Here is a 17609-nt window from a genome sequence, read left to right on the forward strand (position 1 = left end):
AACAAAAGCCAGGGGCCGTCTTATAGGCCGGGCACCCCACACTCCCTGCTCGGACTTGCCACCGCCTAGCCCAAGGCTCTTTCCTGCTTGCTGTGCGGCTCTTGCCCGCCTGCCCGCTGCCGCCGCCGCCACCAGCCCCACACATCCCCCTCGGCTCAGGCTGGCTCCAGGTTGCCCTTCAGGCAGTCAGCCTGAGCCTCTGTCTATGATTTTCTTAAAAGGGCAATTCCCCAAAGACTGCTTAAAGGGGAAAGTTTCCCCTTTAAGCAATCTTTGGGGAATTGCCCCTTTAAGAAATTCAGAGCCGGGAAGAGACTGGCGGGAGATCTCCCCTCTTCCCCAGCCAGCCAGGCAGCCTCCATGCAAGAGAGGAGCTCCAGCTAGCAGCTTCCATACGAGGACTGCAGGCTGGGGCACCCCTCGTTTCCACGGAAGCTGCCTGGCTGGATGGGGAAGAGGGGACATCTCCCCTCTTCCCCAGCCAGCCAGGCAGCCTCCGTGGAAACGTCCATGTCCCGTCCCCACAACAATTGGCCGGCCTCCACCGAGGCCAAGGAAGGCCACCAGGGGTGCCGCCGCTGCTCTGTCCCCCCCCCCTGCGACGATCGGTCGGCCTCCGCCGAGGCCAAGGAAGGCCGCCTGGGGTGCCGCCGCTTCTGCTCTGTCCCACCCCCAGGACAATCAGCCAGCCTCCGGCGAGGCCAAGGAAGGCCATCCGGGGTGCCGCTGCCTCCGGGGATCTGTCCCGCCCCTGCGACGATCGGCCTGCCTCTCCTGAGGCCGAGGCCACACAGGGTGTCGCCACTGCCTCTGCCACGGGGTAGTCTTATATGGCGAGTATGTGCCGAAATCTATATTTTAACTGGAAAAGGGGGGGGTCGTCTTATACCCCCAGTCGTCTTGTACGCCGGTATATACGGTACATGGAATTCCACATTTGCAATAGGACTGGTCAACATTACCTTCTTCCATTGGTTTTTTTGGGATCAAACCTAATCTAGTTATAGATGCTCTCACAATGCAACATAACTGCAGTCTAAGACCATTCATTCCAGTGGACTTAAACTGAAGTAACTCTGCACAGAATTTCAGTGTGGGGTCAGTATTACTAAGGATTTAAAAATGGTTTGACACTAGACGTTCACAAATGCAGCATCCCCCACATGTGTACCTCAGGAACATGTATGAGCTGTTTCTGATCACAGATCTCAGCCACATCATGGGAAGATGGCATTTACAAAGATCAGTGTTATGTATGCTACTTAGATTTATGCAACAATACAACTCACAGTGCCCATAGGTACAATCCCTCACAAGACATATCTGTTCTTGAATAGTGCTTACTGGTGCCCCCCCCCAACCCCTGCCACGAATATTTTTGGGGGCTTTTGGTAATCAGGAGCCTTATATTGTATGCTTTACAGGTGTGTGTTTTTTTCAAATGGCAGATTAACACTGTCCTTTGAAGAAATTCTCTGCTGAACTGAGTGATTTCTATTGCCAGTTTCACAGAATTACCTCTACTCTTGAGGTCTGATGTATCTGAGAATTCACAAATAATAATAATAAACTATTTCTTTTTTCTCATTACCTACTTCAAATGGAATGTGTTTGACTTCAAAAGCAGAGCAAGCTCTAATGAGTTTAACTGGCTTGCTTTGAAAACTTTGTGATGGAAGAATATAGAAAGGTAGCATGCCAAAAAGGAAAATCAAATCACGTATTAACAAGGAATGTAAAACAGAAAATATTTGTTTTCCAAGGAAGGCATAACCGCTGCATTGGTTGTGGATGCAGGAGTTCTCTCGGTGATGGGGAGCATTCAACTGACCCCTAACTGTGGTAGCATATGGGGGGGGGGGTATTGGTTGGTCTCAAAACCTTTTGACACAATTCTGTGCTTAAATAAATAAATAAATAAATAAATAAATAAATAAATAAATAATAAGGTGCCCAAAGTATTGTTCTTGCCACCCTCACTTGATTTTTTTTTAAAAAAAATCTTAGGCCATTTCCGCACGGCCCTTTTATGGCGCCCTGGGGGCGGCAAAAACACTGTTCCCAGGGAGCCATTCGCACAGGCGGCACTGCTGGCTTCGCTCCCCCTCCCCCAGGGCGGCGTCAGGCCCCCCTAAAAAACAACCCTTTAAAGGGTTGTTTTTGCCCCAACAGCGTGTTCCCGGGGGTGCGGTGCCAACGGCACCGCTGGGAACACGCTGTTTCCCTTCCCTTTCCCACTCACCTTGTCCCCGTCATCGGCCTGCTGGCCTCCGAAGCCCCTCCCTCACTGTCCTCCGACCCCTGGAGGTCGGAGGGCAGCATGGGCGGGCTTCGTGAGGCCAGCGGTACTGACTGGATGTGGGGACAAGGTGAGTGCGGGTCGTGGAAGGCAGAAAGCGGCTCCATGCGGCCTCCTGCGGGACGCTCACACGCCATGCGGCAGAACGGCCTCCATCCCCACGCTTGACAGAATTCTTGCCGGCATGCCAGAGCCTGAAGGGCCGTATTGAAACGGCCTTATTTTCTTCTGAGAACCAAAAGTTTCAAGAATTCCAAGAATAAGTGCTGCTTCATAAATCTTGTGGTTGTATTTGGAAGCTTCCTTAGGCTGGAAGGCAGCTCTTCAAACGGTTTGGTTTTGGAAAAGCGAACAAGCTGCAGCAATTTTTCCCTTATAGCCTGCACCCAATTTTTCAACTTGCATTACAGAGCAGCAGGCTAGATACTAGATTGGTGATTCTCTACCAAGATTTGCCAGCCCAGACACCAGCCCCTCTGTTCAAGCACCACTTGTGCTGTTTGCTTTTCGCATGAAGAGCGTGGGTGATTACAGGTATTAGTCAACAGCAGTCTTCTGCAGTTGGCTTTTTCAAGCAGCAGCACGCAGCATACCTGGAAAAAGGGCGCATAATTTTTTTCCCCAGTCTTTACTCAAAGAAAACCAAATTTGTTTAGGGGAAAACAACATTCTCAAGCTGTCTCCCGAGTCAAAGTTTTACTAGGATTCACTATGTTAGGCTGATTCCGCATGGGCCAAAAACAGCAGTGTGAAAACGGTGTGAAAATGGTGTAAAAGGGTTTAGAACAGTGTGAAAGGGTTTATACTGTTTTCACACTGTTTTCACACGGCTGTTTTTGGCCCATGCGGAATCAGCCTTACATATAGCATAACAGAGACAATGAAACAAACAGTAATGAGATAATAGCCAATGACAATTGACTGGTGAAAACATTAAAGATGGGTAGGGTTGCCAGCCTCCAGGTGGTGGCTGGAGATTGCCTGGGATTATAACTGATCTCCAGCTAAAAGAGATCAGCTCACCTGGAAAAAATGGCCACTTTGGAAGGTAGATTCGACGGCATTTAAACCCATTGAGACCCCTTCCCAAACTATCCTCCGGCTCCACCCCAAAATCTCCAGGTATTTTCCAACCTAGAGTTGGCAACCCTAAGTACAGGAAGTGGGAAGAATCAAAGACTGATCAAAACAAATGGCAGCAACAAGAGGAGACAAAGTGAGCAAACATTTTATGCCTCAAACAAAACTTAGTGCAACTGATTGTCTTGTCTTTTACAGAGATTCAGATTAAGAGCAACACAGGCAGCACTGATGCAAAAAAACCCAAGTAAGAATCTTGAACTGTAAAACTATTCATAATAAATTTGCCAAGGACTACCTGCTAAATATCCTATATTTACTCCAATATTGCCTCAACATGATGTTGCAGCAACACTACTATAATTTCCATTTCTTGATTTGCTCAGACATTGCTGACCATAAGCTCCATTCTAAACACTCATAGGCTGGTGCTGCAAGTCTTATGATTGGGCTGTACCACTTAAAACAGTGGAACTTAAGCTAAAGATCCATTTTGTACATTTTCACAGGAGTGCAGTGGCCATGCCTCTCTATGCCAATTCCCTGGTCATCCAGACAACATCTGTGTGGGACTTTTCCAGCTCCTCTGGATACAGATCACCAGAGTGTTGGAGTTAAAACTCTGAGAAGTAGCTCTAACATTATCATGGTAAGCTATGAATCGACCCTAAATCATCAAGCTATTTTAATCTGGGACCAGGACCAGGCTCTGGTTAAGTATTCACACAAATGCAGAGGTGGGATCCAACAGGTTCTCACAGGTTCCTGAGAGTAGGTTACTATTTGTGTGTGCCGAGAGGGGGTTACTAATTGGTGATTTTGCCATGTGATTTTTGCCTTAGTTACACCCCTCCTCTCAGCAGCAGCGCGCAGAACTTGAAGCAGTCTAGCAGGAGGTGCACCGGCGTGTGTGGCAGCCTATGCCTGCGTGCATTTGTTTCCCACCCAAGGACTGGCGCAGCGGCTGCGTCCTTGCCACAGCTCCGCCCAGGAATGTCCCGCCCCGGAATGCCTGGCCACGCCCCCGTCATGCCCCGCCCAGCCCCACTGGTGCTACGCCACAGTTTGAATCCCACCACCATGGGAACCTGTTACTAAAATTTTTGGATCTCACCACTGCACAAATGAATGTCAAATTGTTATTTCACACACACAAAAGAACATGCATGGAAACAGTGAAGGGAAAAATTCCCTGCTTTGGAAACTCTTCAAAACAATAGTTCAAGGGTAATGAGAAGTGATTATGAAACCAACAGGGTATCAATACAAAAAAAAAAATTATGGAGTACATACTCCCAATGTAGCATCATGTTACTACCAAGTTGGTTTCAAGAAGAGGAGAGCCAGTTTTGCTAGGAAAGGGTACACTTTCCAGTTCAAATTAAGCATTTTTAAAGTCTCATGGGGTCCACTGAAAGTGCTTAAATGTCCTGGATCATATTCCTACTTTGCTAGACAAATTTTCCCCAAAGACTTTTAAAGATCTACTGTCCTTAGTTCAGACCCATAGTAACCTGTGCATATGAAACTGCTCAGCGTGAAATGCCCTTCCCCTCATTACCAGTTATCATGCATTTTATCAAGGAAGGACTTTACCGGCTAAATAATGTCCAAGTAACAGCTGACATGACTCAGACTGGAGCATACAGTGATATAGGTAGGCAAACCGAGAAATAGAGATTTCTACCAAATCATACCTCTTGCACATCTGCATACACTGCAACTGGTCTGTAACTCACCTTTATTCTCCCCATTGGCCCCCTGGATTTTGTCTTCATGGTGTACCTTTCAGAGAATGACCGGAAGACAGTGTTCATACCCCCTTTCCCCTCTTTGCTGAGTTAATTTACCTAATAACATTTGCCCTTCACCATGGGAAAACGAGCACAGAGGTCTTTTTTAAAAATAGCATTAAAGGTTTCCTTTTTAAAAAATAGTTTTAAAAGAAGAAACTCTGCATTCAAAGGTGTTTAGAATAAATTTCAGAAAAATCCCTACTACATAGCAGCAAGACTACATTAGACTTTCTGATTTTTCCATGGTGTCCTTGGATAGATACACCACCCAGTAGACCATGTTGAAAGCTCCAAAAGTGACAGGAAACAAAATGCGTGCATATTTGTCTATCTTACTGGTGCCAGAACTTAAGGGTGGAGGAGCTGGAGAAGGGTTGACAGCCGACGGCTTTGCAGATGCTCCCAAAGTATTTGCTGTTGTCTGAATCTGCTCCAGTCTAGATCCAAGCAAATGATGGATTGCTGGAGATCCAGCTGTGGCTTGCTGAGGGACGTATCCAGCTAGAACTGGAGTTGAAGGAGGGGCAGAAGGTGTCGCCCTTGCAGAAGCCAATGTTTCTGAAATGCTAAAGCGACTGAACGGGTTCGGACTTGATGCCGAAGGGGATCGGGGCATAATATCCGAAGGCCCCTGAGTTACTGTAGGCAGTGGCATTGAACTGTTTCCTGTGTCAATTCGTTTCACGTTTTCTGCTTCTGGTTGTACTGTGGTATTAGTTCTTTTTCTCACATTTGAATTTGAGTCTGTACTCTGGAATGATAAAAGGACAAAGTCAGTATTTCGAAAAGAAATGTTTCCATTCTAGACATGTAAATTTCAGCAGAGTGTTAATACAGAATGATCTTGATGTGAAACATTAGCACATTTCTGCAGTTTAGAAGTGTGGTTAAGGAATTAAATTACAACATATGGCTCAATACTGATAGCATGATCCTGAAGCCATTCTGAACTCCTTAGGATGGCTACTAAACCCCATCACTGGTGTAATTCAGGAATCTTTGATGTGGATCCATGCCAATGGAAATTCCAGCACAGCTGTACCAGCATAAGGGTCTGAAATGGGTAATATCATACCTACTCAGCCTTCGTACAGCTCAGAATACCACTAAATCTGTAACCAGTAGCCCTGTAACTGCAGTCCTTAAGTAGCACATAAATCCCAGCCACAACACCCATATCCCCAATGACAAGGTAGATCTCTCTGCCATCATCATACAACACAAATGGGAATGTGGATTATAAAACCTCTAGAGAAAGGTCACTCTTCACAAACAAAAAAGGAGGTCTTGTGCACTAAGGCTCATTCCGCACATGCAGAATAATGCACTTTCAAACTACTTTCAGTGCTCTTTGAAGCTGTGCGGAATAGCAAAATCCACTTGCAAACAGTTGTGAAAGTGGTTTGAAAACGCATTATTTTAAATGTGCGGAAGGGGCCTAAGAGCCAAGAATGAGGAACTTTCAGTCTGGTTTTCGAACTAGCTGTTGTTCTCAGTGAGAGCTGAGGAATTCAGCAGGGTTGTTTATTTTGGTCTGTGGGCTACCTCGGACTCAATTTGCCATTTCCAGTTTAAGGAGAGAGGTTCAAGATCACCCACATTTCTCCAGGAAGGAGATCCCTCAAGGGGAAAATTGAGTTGAAGGACACAACTGTCTCCTCTTGAGCTGAGTCACCAGAGATGAGAATCCACCTTGGCTAAACCCTGCTGAGTAATTCAGAAGAAGATTGAAGCAGTTCCAGTCCAGATTTCCTTTTCCTTGAATGTGTGAGTTTAATTTGACAAAGAAACTATCTCAGAATTTGATGCTACCATTAAATGCAGCTGCAGGCTGTTTGTGTGTGTGTGTGTGTTTGTTTTGAATAAAAATCAACTGGAAGACCCATGCACCAAACTGTGAGTTTCCAAGCAATAAATCTTAATAACAAAATGGAAGGAATCCAGTAGCAGATAAAAGATAAACAAATAAAAAACATAGAAGGTATCATTTTAAAAGCTACTTGTGAAAAGATAAATGGGAAATTAATTTGTTTTTGAACTTATGAGAATCCAGTTATTTGACTGTCTGGAACTAGTAAATATCTGACATAGAAGGAGAGAGAAGAAAGGTGGGGCACAGGTTGCGTCATCTAGTAAGCTGTGAAATTCCAGCCTCTTCCAGCGAGAAGGGAAGAAGGTCAAAAAGATACAAAGACCCAGATGAATAAAATGTTAACCTTAAGTGATGTAAAATCTTAAAGACTAACAAGGAAAAAAGGAGATGAACTGAGAGAGCCTGGGGAAGAAAATATTTCTGCCCAGATCTTTTGGAACAATGGCAGTGTACAGTAGAAACATCAAAGTAAAATGCTAAGAGTTTTGTTAAGACACAGGATTCTTGAAATCATAGAAGCTGGTGAATTTCTTTGTAAATACAAAAAAGATTTTGATACAGCGCAAGAAAAATAAACATGATGGATTTCAAAGCACTGTTTTGGAATGTAAATGGCTCAAATGCACTAGCCAAAAGGACAAGATTTTTTAATATATTTTTAAAAAAATTAAATACAATATGCCTACAAGAGTCTGTTTTCGCACGGCCACGCTGTGTCATAAATGGCGCCGATGCACCCCCCTGGGACCATTCACATGGATGGTCCCGGTAGGGGTGGGGAAGACTGCGCAGCCTGCGCAGAGGCTGTGCCGTCCCCTGAACGCCTTACCATCCCCTCCGGCCTTCTGGCATGTCTCACAGGCCATGGGACATGCCCCCCTGCCATGCGCTACAGCTCTGGAGTTGCAGGGCAGGGGGTGGCATGTCCCCTGGCCTGTGCGACGCGCCGGAAGGCTGGAGGGGACGGTAAGGCGTTTGGGAAAGGGGGGGAATGGCACCTTCCAGCTGCTGCCGTTCGCACGGCATCGGTTGGCAGGCGCTGCTTCTGAAAAACCTCGCTCAGGGAGTGAGGTTCGGAAGCAGCATCTTCACGCCGCCTGGGGGTTGCGAGGCCGGCTGTGCGAACCCCTCCCCAGGGATGCTGTTTTTAGCATCCCTGGGGTGCTCTTTACCGCCTATGCGGAAAGGGCCTATTATAAGAAGACAAGACAACAAATAGTTGATTAATCATTTTTAGGCCAAAATTGTTTCTTCTGATCTTTAGAAAAAGAGAGGAGGGGTCATGTATGTAAAAGCACAATCTGAACATAAATTGATACTTTAAAATCATTGGAGCAAGACTTTTGGCTGTGGAGGTTGCAATTGCTGGCCTTAAAACTGCTTTAGTAGAAATTCATGTCCCAAACGAAAAGAAACTACAATTCTATACAGAACTGCAGCAAATATTATTATTATTATTCACTGACATGTGAAAACATTTCACTAATGGGAGATTTTAATGGAGTTGTCTCAACACACTTAGGCAGGAAAATAGGAAAAAGTTATTAAGACTACAGAAGGTAAATTACCTAAGAGGTTTTTTTAATCTGGTAGAGAATCTGAGTTTACAGGATTTATGGAGATTTAAAAATGGAAATGCTAGAGTTTTTATGTATTATTCTGGAAGATATAAATCCCACTCAGGAATTGATATGGTTTTGATTACAAAACCCTTAGGATTAAACATACAAAAATGGACATTTTATCCAAAACATTTGCAGACCATAACGGGGGAGCATTTCCATGGAAAAGAAAATTTTCTACATTTAGATGGAGACTACCTCATTCTCCTGCTTTAAAAATCAGCAATTGTTTAAAAGGAAGAGCAGAAACTACAGGAAATATTTGAATTAAATTTGGACAGAGAAACAAATTTTAATGTGGCGAGGGATTCCAGTATGAGGGTTTTTTTAAATATAACAGAACACATTGACTAAAAAGTTATCACAACAGAAACTACAAAATGGGCTAGACGTGATAGCAAAGAAGGAACAGGAGTTAAAAAACACCCCAGTAAGAGAGAGATTGTGCAGTGTTAAGATTTTACAAGTATCAATGTTGACACTGAAAGAAATGAAATTGATTCTGAGTTTTGAATTTGCCAACAAACCAGGAAAGATGTTAGCAGCCAAATTAAGAAAGGCAAAAGAAAATAGATTCATCACTTGAGAAAATTAGAATTTTGAAAAAAAACCTGAAGTTTTCTTGTCGGGAATTATGGGAAAGAATTTTCCTATGCAATTTAGAAATCTGTTTATGTATATGACAATTGCAGCAAGGACTCTTTATGCTCAAAAATGGAGAGACACTAAGACACCAACAAAAGAGGACCAGATTCTGAAAGTTGCAGAATATGCAGAAATGACTAAGTTGAAAACATTATTAAGAGATAACAGTTAGAACAATCTTTCAGAAAACTGGAAATTCTTTATAGAATACCTTTTGGAAAACTATTCAAATAGAGAAGTAGTGGCAAGTTTATTGTTCCACTTCTTCAGTCTACTACCTCATTCTCCTGCTTGTGTGTACCAGGCCTAATTCTTCATAATGTGAAGTATGACAGGGGCAATGTCTTCTTGAAATCCCAGCAGCAAGTCACATTGAAATGTCTGGAAATAGCCCAGGTGTTCACTTGTGTTCTACCACAACTCTGAGGGAGCAATCCTGCCTTTCCTGGCACTTAATTCAGAAAAGCACAGCCCACTCTAAACTGGTCCTCCGCTTCCAGAGAACAGAGCTACCTCAGAGCTACCGTTCACTCTGGCTCTCATAATAGAATTCTTTTTTTCCCCACAACTCCCTGTCCTCAGGCTTTATAATGCTGTGCAGCTCTTACAGCCAATCCCGTGGAGCTCTAAATTAATCCTTCAGGCTCTGAACATTCCATTGACTATATAAGCCCATCTTCCAACTTAATATCACAAATTGTCTCTAATAGTGATCACTGTGCATCAATTAAAACCTTTGAAGAACTAATTTATTTAATCCAAACTGATTTGACTGATTTGACTGAAACAATCATGCCTAGAGGCACTACCTTTCCTTGTTCAAACTATATTCCCTCTGAATTATTTAAGTCTAATCAGCACTGGTAAGACTCTTTAATTTCTGTTTTTTACAGTGGTAAATGCCACAGGCAAGATCCCAGCTAGTTGAGAAAAGGCAATAGTAGTTCCTATTTACAAGGAAGGTCCAATATTCTGCCCAGACAACTATAGACCCATTAGCTTGCTGTCCATTTTGGGCAAACTTTATGCTTGCTATCTTACCAATAAATTATCCATCTAGATGAGACTCATGTTATTTCTGATGCTCAGGCTGCTTTTAGAAAAAAAATTCCACCCTAGATCACTGCCTAATTCTCCCCAATTTGGCAGAGAAATACTCAAGGCCAGTGTATGGCAAACTGTTTGCCACTTTTATCGATCTAAAGGGTACATTTGATTCAATCCCTAGGTCCAAATTGTGGAAGAAGCTAGAAGTGGTCTTGAGTGATAAAAGACTTCTATTTCTTATAAAAAATTTACATGCCCCAAATCAGTTGCAAGTAAAATGTGGCTCCCAGGGGCAGCTTCCTAAAGAAATATCTATGCCAGGGGTAGGGAACCTGCGGCTCGAGAGCCGCATGCAGCTCTTCTGCCCTTGCACTGTGGCTCCATGAGCTGAGCCGCCAGCTTCATCCTTGCCCACCCTGCAGGCAGCAGGGCAGGTGCATCCATGCGCTTCTCAGAATGAGCGGAGTAAAAGGTTAAAAAAACCCTATATATATAGTGTTATCTTTATTTTAAATGTGAAAAATTATTTGCGACTCCAAGTGTTTTCTTTTCCTGCGGAAAATGAGTCCAAATGGCTCTTTGAGTGTTAAAGGTTCCCTACCCCTGATCTATGCCAATGGGAGTCAGACAAGGTTGTGTCTTGCCCCACTCTTTTTGTCTTATTTATCAACAACCTTGAATCACCTCTTCTAGATGATAATGGTCATTTTCCCCATCTAGGAAATAGGAAGATTCCAACTCTACTACATGTAGATAATGCAGTCATACTTTCCCATTCCAGATTAGGGCTGCTGTATTTACTGAGGAAATTCCTTTACTATTGCAATCAAAATGATTTACAGATAAATTATTCAAATTCAGAAGTCATGGTTTTTAAGAAAAAAATTACAACATAGATGGCGATGGCCACTCCTTCAAGCAGATTAGGAACTTCCAATAGCTGGGCTTAAATTTTCACCATTCTGGCTCCTGGCCTGCCCACAGACAATTAGCCCTGAGGAAAGCAAACATTGGTCTATTATCCATCCTATGTTTTTGTTCCACTGGGAGGGAGGACATTATGCTCCTCCCACTATAAAAAATCTTTTATGTAAAGGTGGGGATGCAACTGTTATATGCTAAAGCAGAATGGATTGGTGGAGCCTCTCAGGAGCTGGATAGATTCCAAGCCAGATTTATAAGAACGATCCTCAAGGTCCCCAACTATGTTTTCAATGCAGTTGTCTTATTCGAAATGGGTGAGTGTCCTTTGACTTTTAGAGCAACGTGGTCCACAGCAACGCAGGAAGCCTGAAAAAATATTTTAAAATGCACTCCAATGAATCCCCCTTATGGGAGAATAGAGATATGCCATGAAAATCATGGCATATCTCTGCCATCATACAAGGCCTTGATGGGCACTGGAGGCTAAGGTTAGCCCTGCCCTGCCCCAGCCATGCAGGTGCAGTGTTTTCCATCTGCAGCCCCAGGCAATGGAGGCTTGCTGCGGCTGGCTACCAGGATAAGTACCCTCCTGCTGGCACATTTGCCCCTTGTGCTGGCAGGGTGGGGACCCATTCCAATGCTGGGCTGTGCTGGTTCCAGAGGGAAATTCACCCTTCCCCAGATTGGTCTGCCCTTCAAGCTCTGTAAAGCCTGTATAGGAAACGTTTCCAACATGTGTCCTGTATACATTACATGTACTGAATTTCAAACCTGGATATGAAACCTGGATATAATAAAAACCTATTTATGCACAGCCTCACTCTGGTACCAAGAAATGCTTATCCCACTGTGAAATAATACAGTGTGACTGACCTTAATATGCCCAACTACCTTGACTAAATGGCTCAAATTTGAATGTCACTGATCAGTTTTCAACTAGGAAAGAGCCCTTAATTGAATGAACACCAATAAATAACTCATCTGAGCATTTCCTTTGCCTGGTGAAATGAATTGTGACCCAAGAAAATTATCCTTTGCCCTTTACCAAGTAAGATAAGAATCTGATGGCACCTCTCATTATTGTTAACAGTATTGTGCATGTTTTCTACACTGCTACATGTATGCTTTTGGTTAGCATTTCCACTGCTATTTCCTGTGAGCAAATATTACTACTAAGTGAGAGGAGGTGACAGCAAAGTTAACATCCTGCATGAATTCAACATATGTATTGATGCCCTCTACAGTAAGAAAACTTTCCTTTTCTATTCACTTGTATATGAGCTGTAGGATGAGGTATGGTGAATACTGGGAAGTTCTCAGTAGTATAAAGTCTGAAAGGATCACAGATAATTCAACTAGGGCAGATGTTTTATAGAATGAACAGAGTGGAGTAGATGCTTCATGCCTCTCTTTCAATCACTCAGATGTTGAGTCTTACAGAGGGAGCAACCAATAACAATCACACAGAATGAATTCTCTGCTTGCAAAGGGATAAATTCCTACAACTGAGGGAACTCTGACACATTTGGACCCATGGAAGTACTAGAAGGCTTCTGTGAATGGAAATACTTTCTAAGTGCTGGATTTACCTGTAGGTTTTGCAGGCTAAAGACTAGGGCCTGAAAATCTAGGGGACCTCCAACCAAGGTGTATAATATTTTTGACACAGTCATAGATCTTTCTTACATATGCTGTCTCTAAACAATGCATTCCATTTCAGAATAATACCACCTTAAGTCGATAACGTGACCCTAGCATTGATTTCTGTTTTGACTTTGTCCTCTAGTCATGAGGGTGGGGAATTGAAAGGAGCCATCCATGGGCACAGACAGACTGCTAGGGATTGGGGGTGGGGGGAAGAGCTGGCTCTGTCCATGGATCCGGTCATCCATGGACTCAAAGACCGACTCTTAGATTGGGAATTTGCAGAACTGTATCTAGCAGCTAAAAGAACTTGCTCTCCCACACAATTTTTAATTCCATTTGAGCAGGGTCGCATGGCCCACTACTTATATTTTCTAACTAACCCCTGCTCAAGGAGAGCCTTCACAATTGCTAGATTCAATGTTATGCCATCTGCCTTACTACATGGCAGGTTTAATAACCTGGAAAAATCTAAAAGGCTGTGCAGCTGTAATTCTAAGGTAGTTGAAACATTGGCTCACCAGCTATTACATTGCACTAAATTTGATAAAATTAGATCTAAATATGTCAATCTACACCCTCTCTTCCAATCTGAGTTAACAAATTCGATTAGATTATTTCTCTTGTTGAATAATTCTGATTCTGGTTTTTTGTTATGGAAATAATTCAGAGCCAGTAAAAATATGTATATATCTGAGGTTATCCTTTTTGCCTTTTAAAATTTTTATGTTTGTTGTGTTTTGTTGCTGTTGTTCTATGTATGCCAATAAAGGCTTTGCTTTGCTTTTCTGTCATCCATGGGCACAGACAGACTGCTAGGGATTGGGGGGGAAGGCTGGGAGAACTTGTTCTGCCCATGGATGCTATGATCCATGGGCAGAGTAACATGGCAGGGGATGGGGACTGGGACAGCTTTCCCAGGAGAAAGGTTGGTCTCTCGCTCTTTTGCCCATTGCTCGCTCATGCAGGGGTGAGAAAAACCCCTCCGTAGCCCTTGCAGGAGCAAGCAAGCCTGTTACTTACTCTTGCAGGGGTGAGAAAGCCCCCTCTGCCGTCCTTGCAGGGGCGAGCGGGGAGGGAGGGGAGGCTTTGCCGGGCCCCTGCTGGTTCGGCTGGGCCTTTGGGATGGGGGAGGAGGGAGGGGAGGCTTTTGCAGGGCCCAGGCTGTGCTCCCTCCCCTGCACCCCCACTTACCTTTGGTGCCACAGTGGTCTGGGGCAGCCTGGCCTCCTTCCCTCCTTGGCCTGGCCCCACCCCAACAGACTGCTCCCGGCAGAGCCAGCTGAAAGAGCAGTCTGTTCGGGACTGCTCCCTCTGCTGGCTGAAAGAGCAGTCTGTTGGGGTGGGGCCAGGCAAGGCAAGAAGGGGGAGGAGTTTGGGGGCGATTGTGACTTGAATGTGGGGCGCCCAGGTCAAGTGTCCCCAGATGTCCCCATTGTAGCTTCGCCGCTGATGATGGGAATCTTTTCTGAAGAAAAGCTTGCCCATGATGACTGATGTTTTCATTGAGCATCATAAGAACATAAGAACATAAGAACTAGCCTGCTGGATCAGACCAGAGTCCATCTAGTCCAGCACTCTGCTACTCGTAGTGGCCCACCAGGTGACTCGCAGTGGCCCACCAGGTGACTCGCATCCTCATAGGAGCAATGTGTAAGCCATTGTCTTTGGAGGGGGAGAGAGAAGCCCCTCTTTAGCTTAGAGGTAGGTGTGGGAGAAAGGGCTTGTATGTGTGCAGGACTTTTGTTTTGGCATATTTGACCACTTCCACCTTCCAGGGACCGCTAATTGCCATTTTCTCTCTGCCCTGGGGATGTTGCAGCATTAACAAGCGAAAGGTTGGATTCATCATACAAAAAGAAGAGAAAATGATATGCATGGCAGGCAGCTGATGAGTCAATTTGATCTAGAAAGCCTGACTCACGCTCCAACATATGCAGTGCTGTTAGGCACGGACGTGCCATTTACTCTTCTGGAATTACTCTTTTTATGGCCTATATATCTTTATCTACTTATATACAGATCCTGTGCATAAAGGTTTTGATTTATTTTTTTGTCGATGACATTTGTCAATAAGGGCTCATGCTCTTTATACATAAGCAAGCAAATACTCTTCAACCTTTGCTAAACTGGGACCTACCTTAAATCCCAACCTGGGACATAAAACCTACTTTTTGAGGGATTGTCAGGGATTTTTTAAAAAAAGACCAGGCTGTGATACAGTTATAGTTGCACAATAGTAAAGTTATAGTTGTATAGGAAAAAATGAACAAACTGAAAGGTTTGCTGTTGTTTGAAATGCCCACCATCTTTGATTTCGTTTCATGTTATTATATTGGTTTACCTGTCTTAGAAACATTAGGATCTTAAACTCAGCACTTCTGGACACAGTGCATAACAGACTTCTCTCTGTGATACACCTCTGAAGATGCCAGCCACAGTTGCAGGTGAAACATTAGGAACAAGATCTACCAGATCACGGCCACACAGCCTGGAAAACCCACAACAATCAGCCTGGAAAACCCACAACAATCTTGTTTATTGTGGGAGAATGCTTTCTGTAATCATTTTACTCTTCGTAAACTAATAGTTTACCAGAATTTAATAAAAAAGTATCCAGTGTCTCACGTACAAAAACATAGATACATGCCCTGACAGCATGTATGTACTACTATTGGTTTGTGACAACAACTGTAAGCCCAAAACAATAAGGAATCCTCGAGTGTAAAGTGACCAAACTCTTCAAGTGCACAAAGAAAGCCAATAGCACTTTTAGCACCAAACAGTTCAAAAATAGGGACATATGCCACTGAGAATTCTTAATCTGGAAAGGAATTTAAAAATTATGGGAGTGAAACACAGCTGATGACTATTGAAGGTATTCCCAGTAATCATCATGGCCATTTAGGATGAACTGTGTGAATGGAATAAACTGAGCTATCAAGATTCCAGGGGAAGAGATGAATAGATGAGGAAAAGCTGGATTTCCAGTGTATCAGTCTAAAACATTAGTATTGTTTGTTTACTGGTGTGATAATTATGGCACTTTCGACAGAGTGCATTTTAATATCCCGCCCCCCGCTGAAACTGATATTAAATGTGTAGAAACGAAAAAATGCACTTCAGTTGAAATGGAATCCCAAATGTTCTAGTCTATCAAAGACTGCCTAATTTTGTTCTGGGGAATGTTGTCTGCTATGGCTGTTTACTGAAGCTTTGCCCATCTGCCCTGCACTTCAGGTAGACAGCTAGTTATATTGTGAAGCACGGTTGATTTCTGAAATCCTTTCCAAAAAGCATTTAGTCCTCCCATGTTCCAAATGACAGCTGCAATGTTCTGAATATTGTTATAGCATCATTGAAAAAGACTTTTTTGATGCCCAGGAATGACAAGGTTTTGACTTCTCAATTTGTCACTCTTTTCATAAGCACAGTGGCAGAAACATTATGAGTCTTTTGGGAGCACAAAGGTGGGATAAGTAGGCAATCGTCCTTGCAGGCATGTACAAATATTGTAATTAATGCCACCACCGTCTCTTTCCAACTGGAAGCACATGAAATTGACCGTGCGCAATGCAACGGAGTTTGCCGTTGGCATAATTTGCTGCAAATCTGTCTAATCTAATGTTAAACATTATGGCAGTTCTATTTAGTGAGATTATGTGGTTTACCATATGGTGCAAAATTCATCTTGATGAGACTGGGGGAGGGGGGAGGCATTACTGATCTGCACAATCCCCCCCTCAAAAAAACAACAACTCATAGATCATTCACTGTATCTAACCTCCCCCCCATCTCAATTCTCTGGTGCTATTGTTTGCCACCACACAAAAGCGCTGCTGCTAAAGTGTGAGTCAATCCCAGCTATTCAATTTTTAACAAGGTTTGCCTGATAGAAACAGCTGTTCATCTACAGTGCAAATTTTGGAGAGAGAGAAAAAAAATCCTCTGAGCTCCTATAATCCTCCTCTTGCGCCAAAAAAGAAAGTATTAGATTGTTTTGCATGTATTACTGGCTTATGACAAGCAAGCCAATTTTGCACTCCAGTGAAGCCGGATTGCATATTTAGCAGGAGCCGGAACTGTGCATCCTAGCAAAAAAGTTGAGATTTGCAGCAACCGTTTTGCTGGCATATTAATCAGCATCACTGAAATGACAAATGTGAGTCATATAATTATGCAACAAAGGGAACAGGCAAAAGACATACGGTACGTTTTATTTATATATGGGTAGATAGATGTAGATATAGATAGATATACCAAGCATTATTAAGAAGTGTTATATGCAGCTCAGATAGGCAGAAAAAAATGTATGTAAGCTCAGACAGGCGTATCTAAAAGTGCCTGTGTGTTACAAAATAAAACACCTTGCATCTGGAAAGCCAGAATGTCATGGAGAAAGTTAGCCTCAAACCCAACCCCCTATGAGCTAGTTTGCAACAGGCAGCATGCTTGTTTGTTTGTTTACAGGGGAGAAACAAATTAAGTATTGTCGGCTTTCACTATTAGAATCATTGGTGTTGTGGATTGAATGGTCAGTGTTCTATAATGCCTGATGTTATTCGAGCCTGTGGCTGGCATCTTCAGATCCTCTGAAGATGCCAGCCACAGATGCAGGCGAAACGTCAGGAGAGAATGCTGCTAGAACACGGCCATACAGCCCAGAAACCACACAGCAC

The 17609-nt window shown here is 43.5% G+C and overlaps 1 protein-coding gene across 1 annotated transcript in view; it reads right to left on the reverse strand.

Moving 5' to 3' along the window:
- Positions 1-4440: 4440 nt before the first annotated feature.
- Positions 4441-17609, reverse strand: part of LOC125439678 (gamma-aminobutyric acid receptor subunit alpha-4-like) — a 97135-nt gene continuing 83966 nt past the window's right edge. Inside the window, exon 9 of the mRNA XM_048508795.1 lies at positions 4441-5926. Within this exon, the coding sequence (XP_048364752.1) occupies positions 5393-5926 (534 nt within the window). The 3' untranslated portion in view covers positions 4441-5392. The remainder of the gene's footprint in view (positions 5927-17609) is intronic.

Source organism: Sphaerodactylus townsendi, linkage group LG10, assembly GCF_021028975.2.
Source record: "Sphaerodactylus townsendi isolate TG3544 linkage group LG10, MPM_Stown_v2.3, whole genome shotgun sequence".
Lineage (NCBI taxonomy): Eukaryota > Metazoa > Chordata > Lepidosauria > Squamata > Sphaerodactylidae > Sphaerodactylus > Sphaerodactylus townsendi.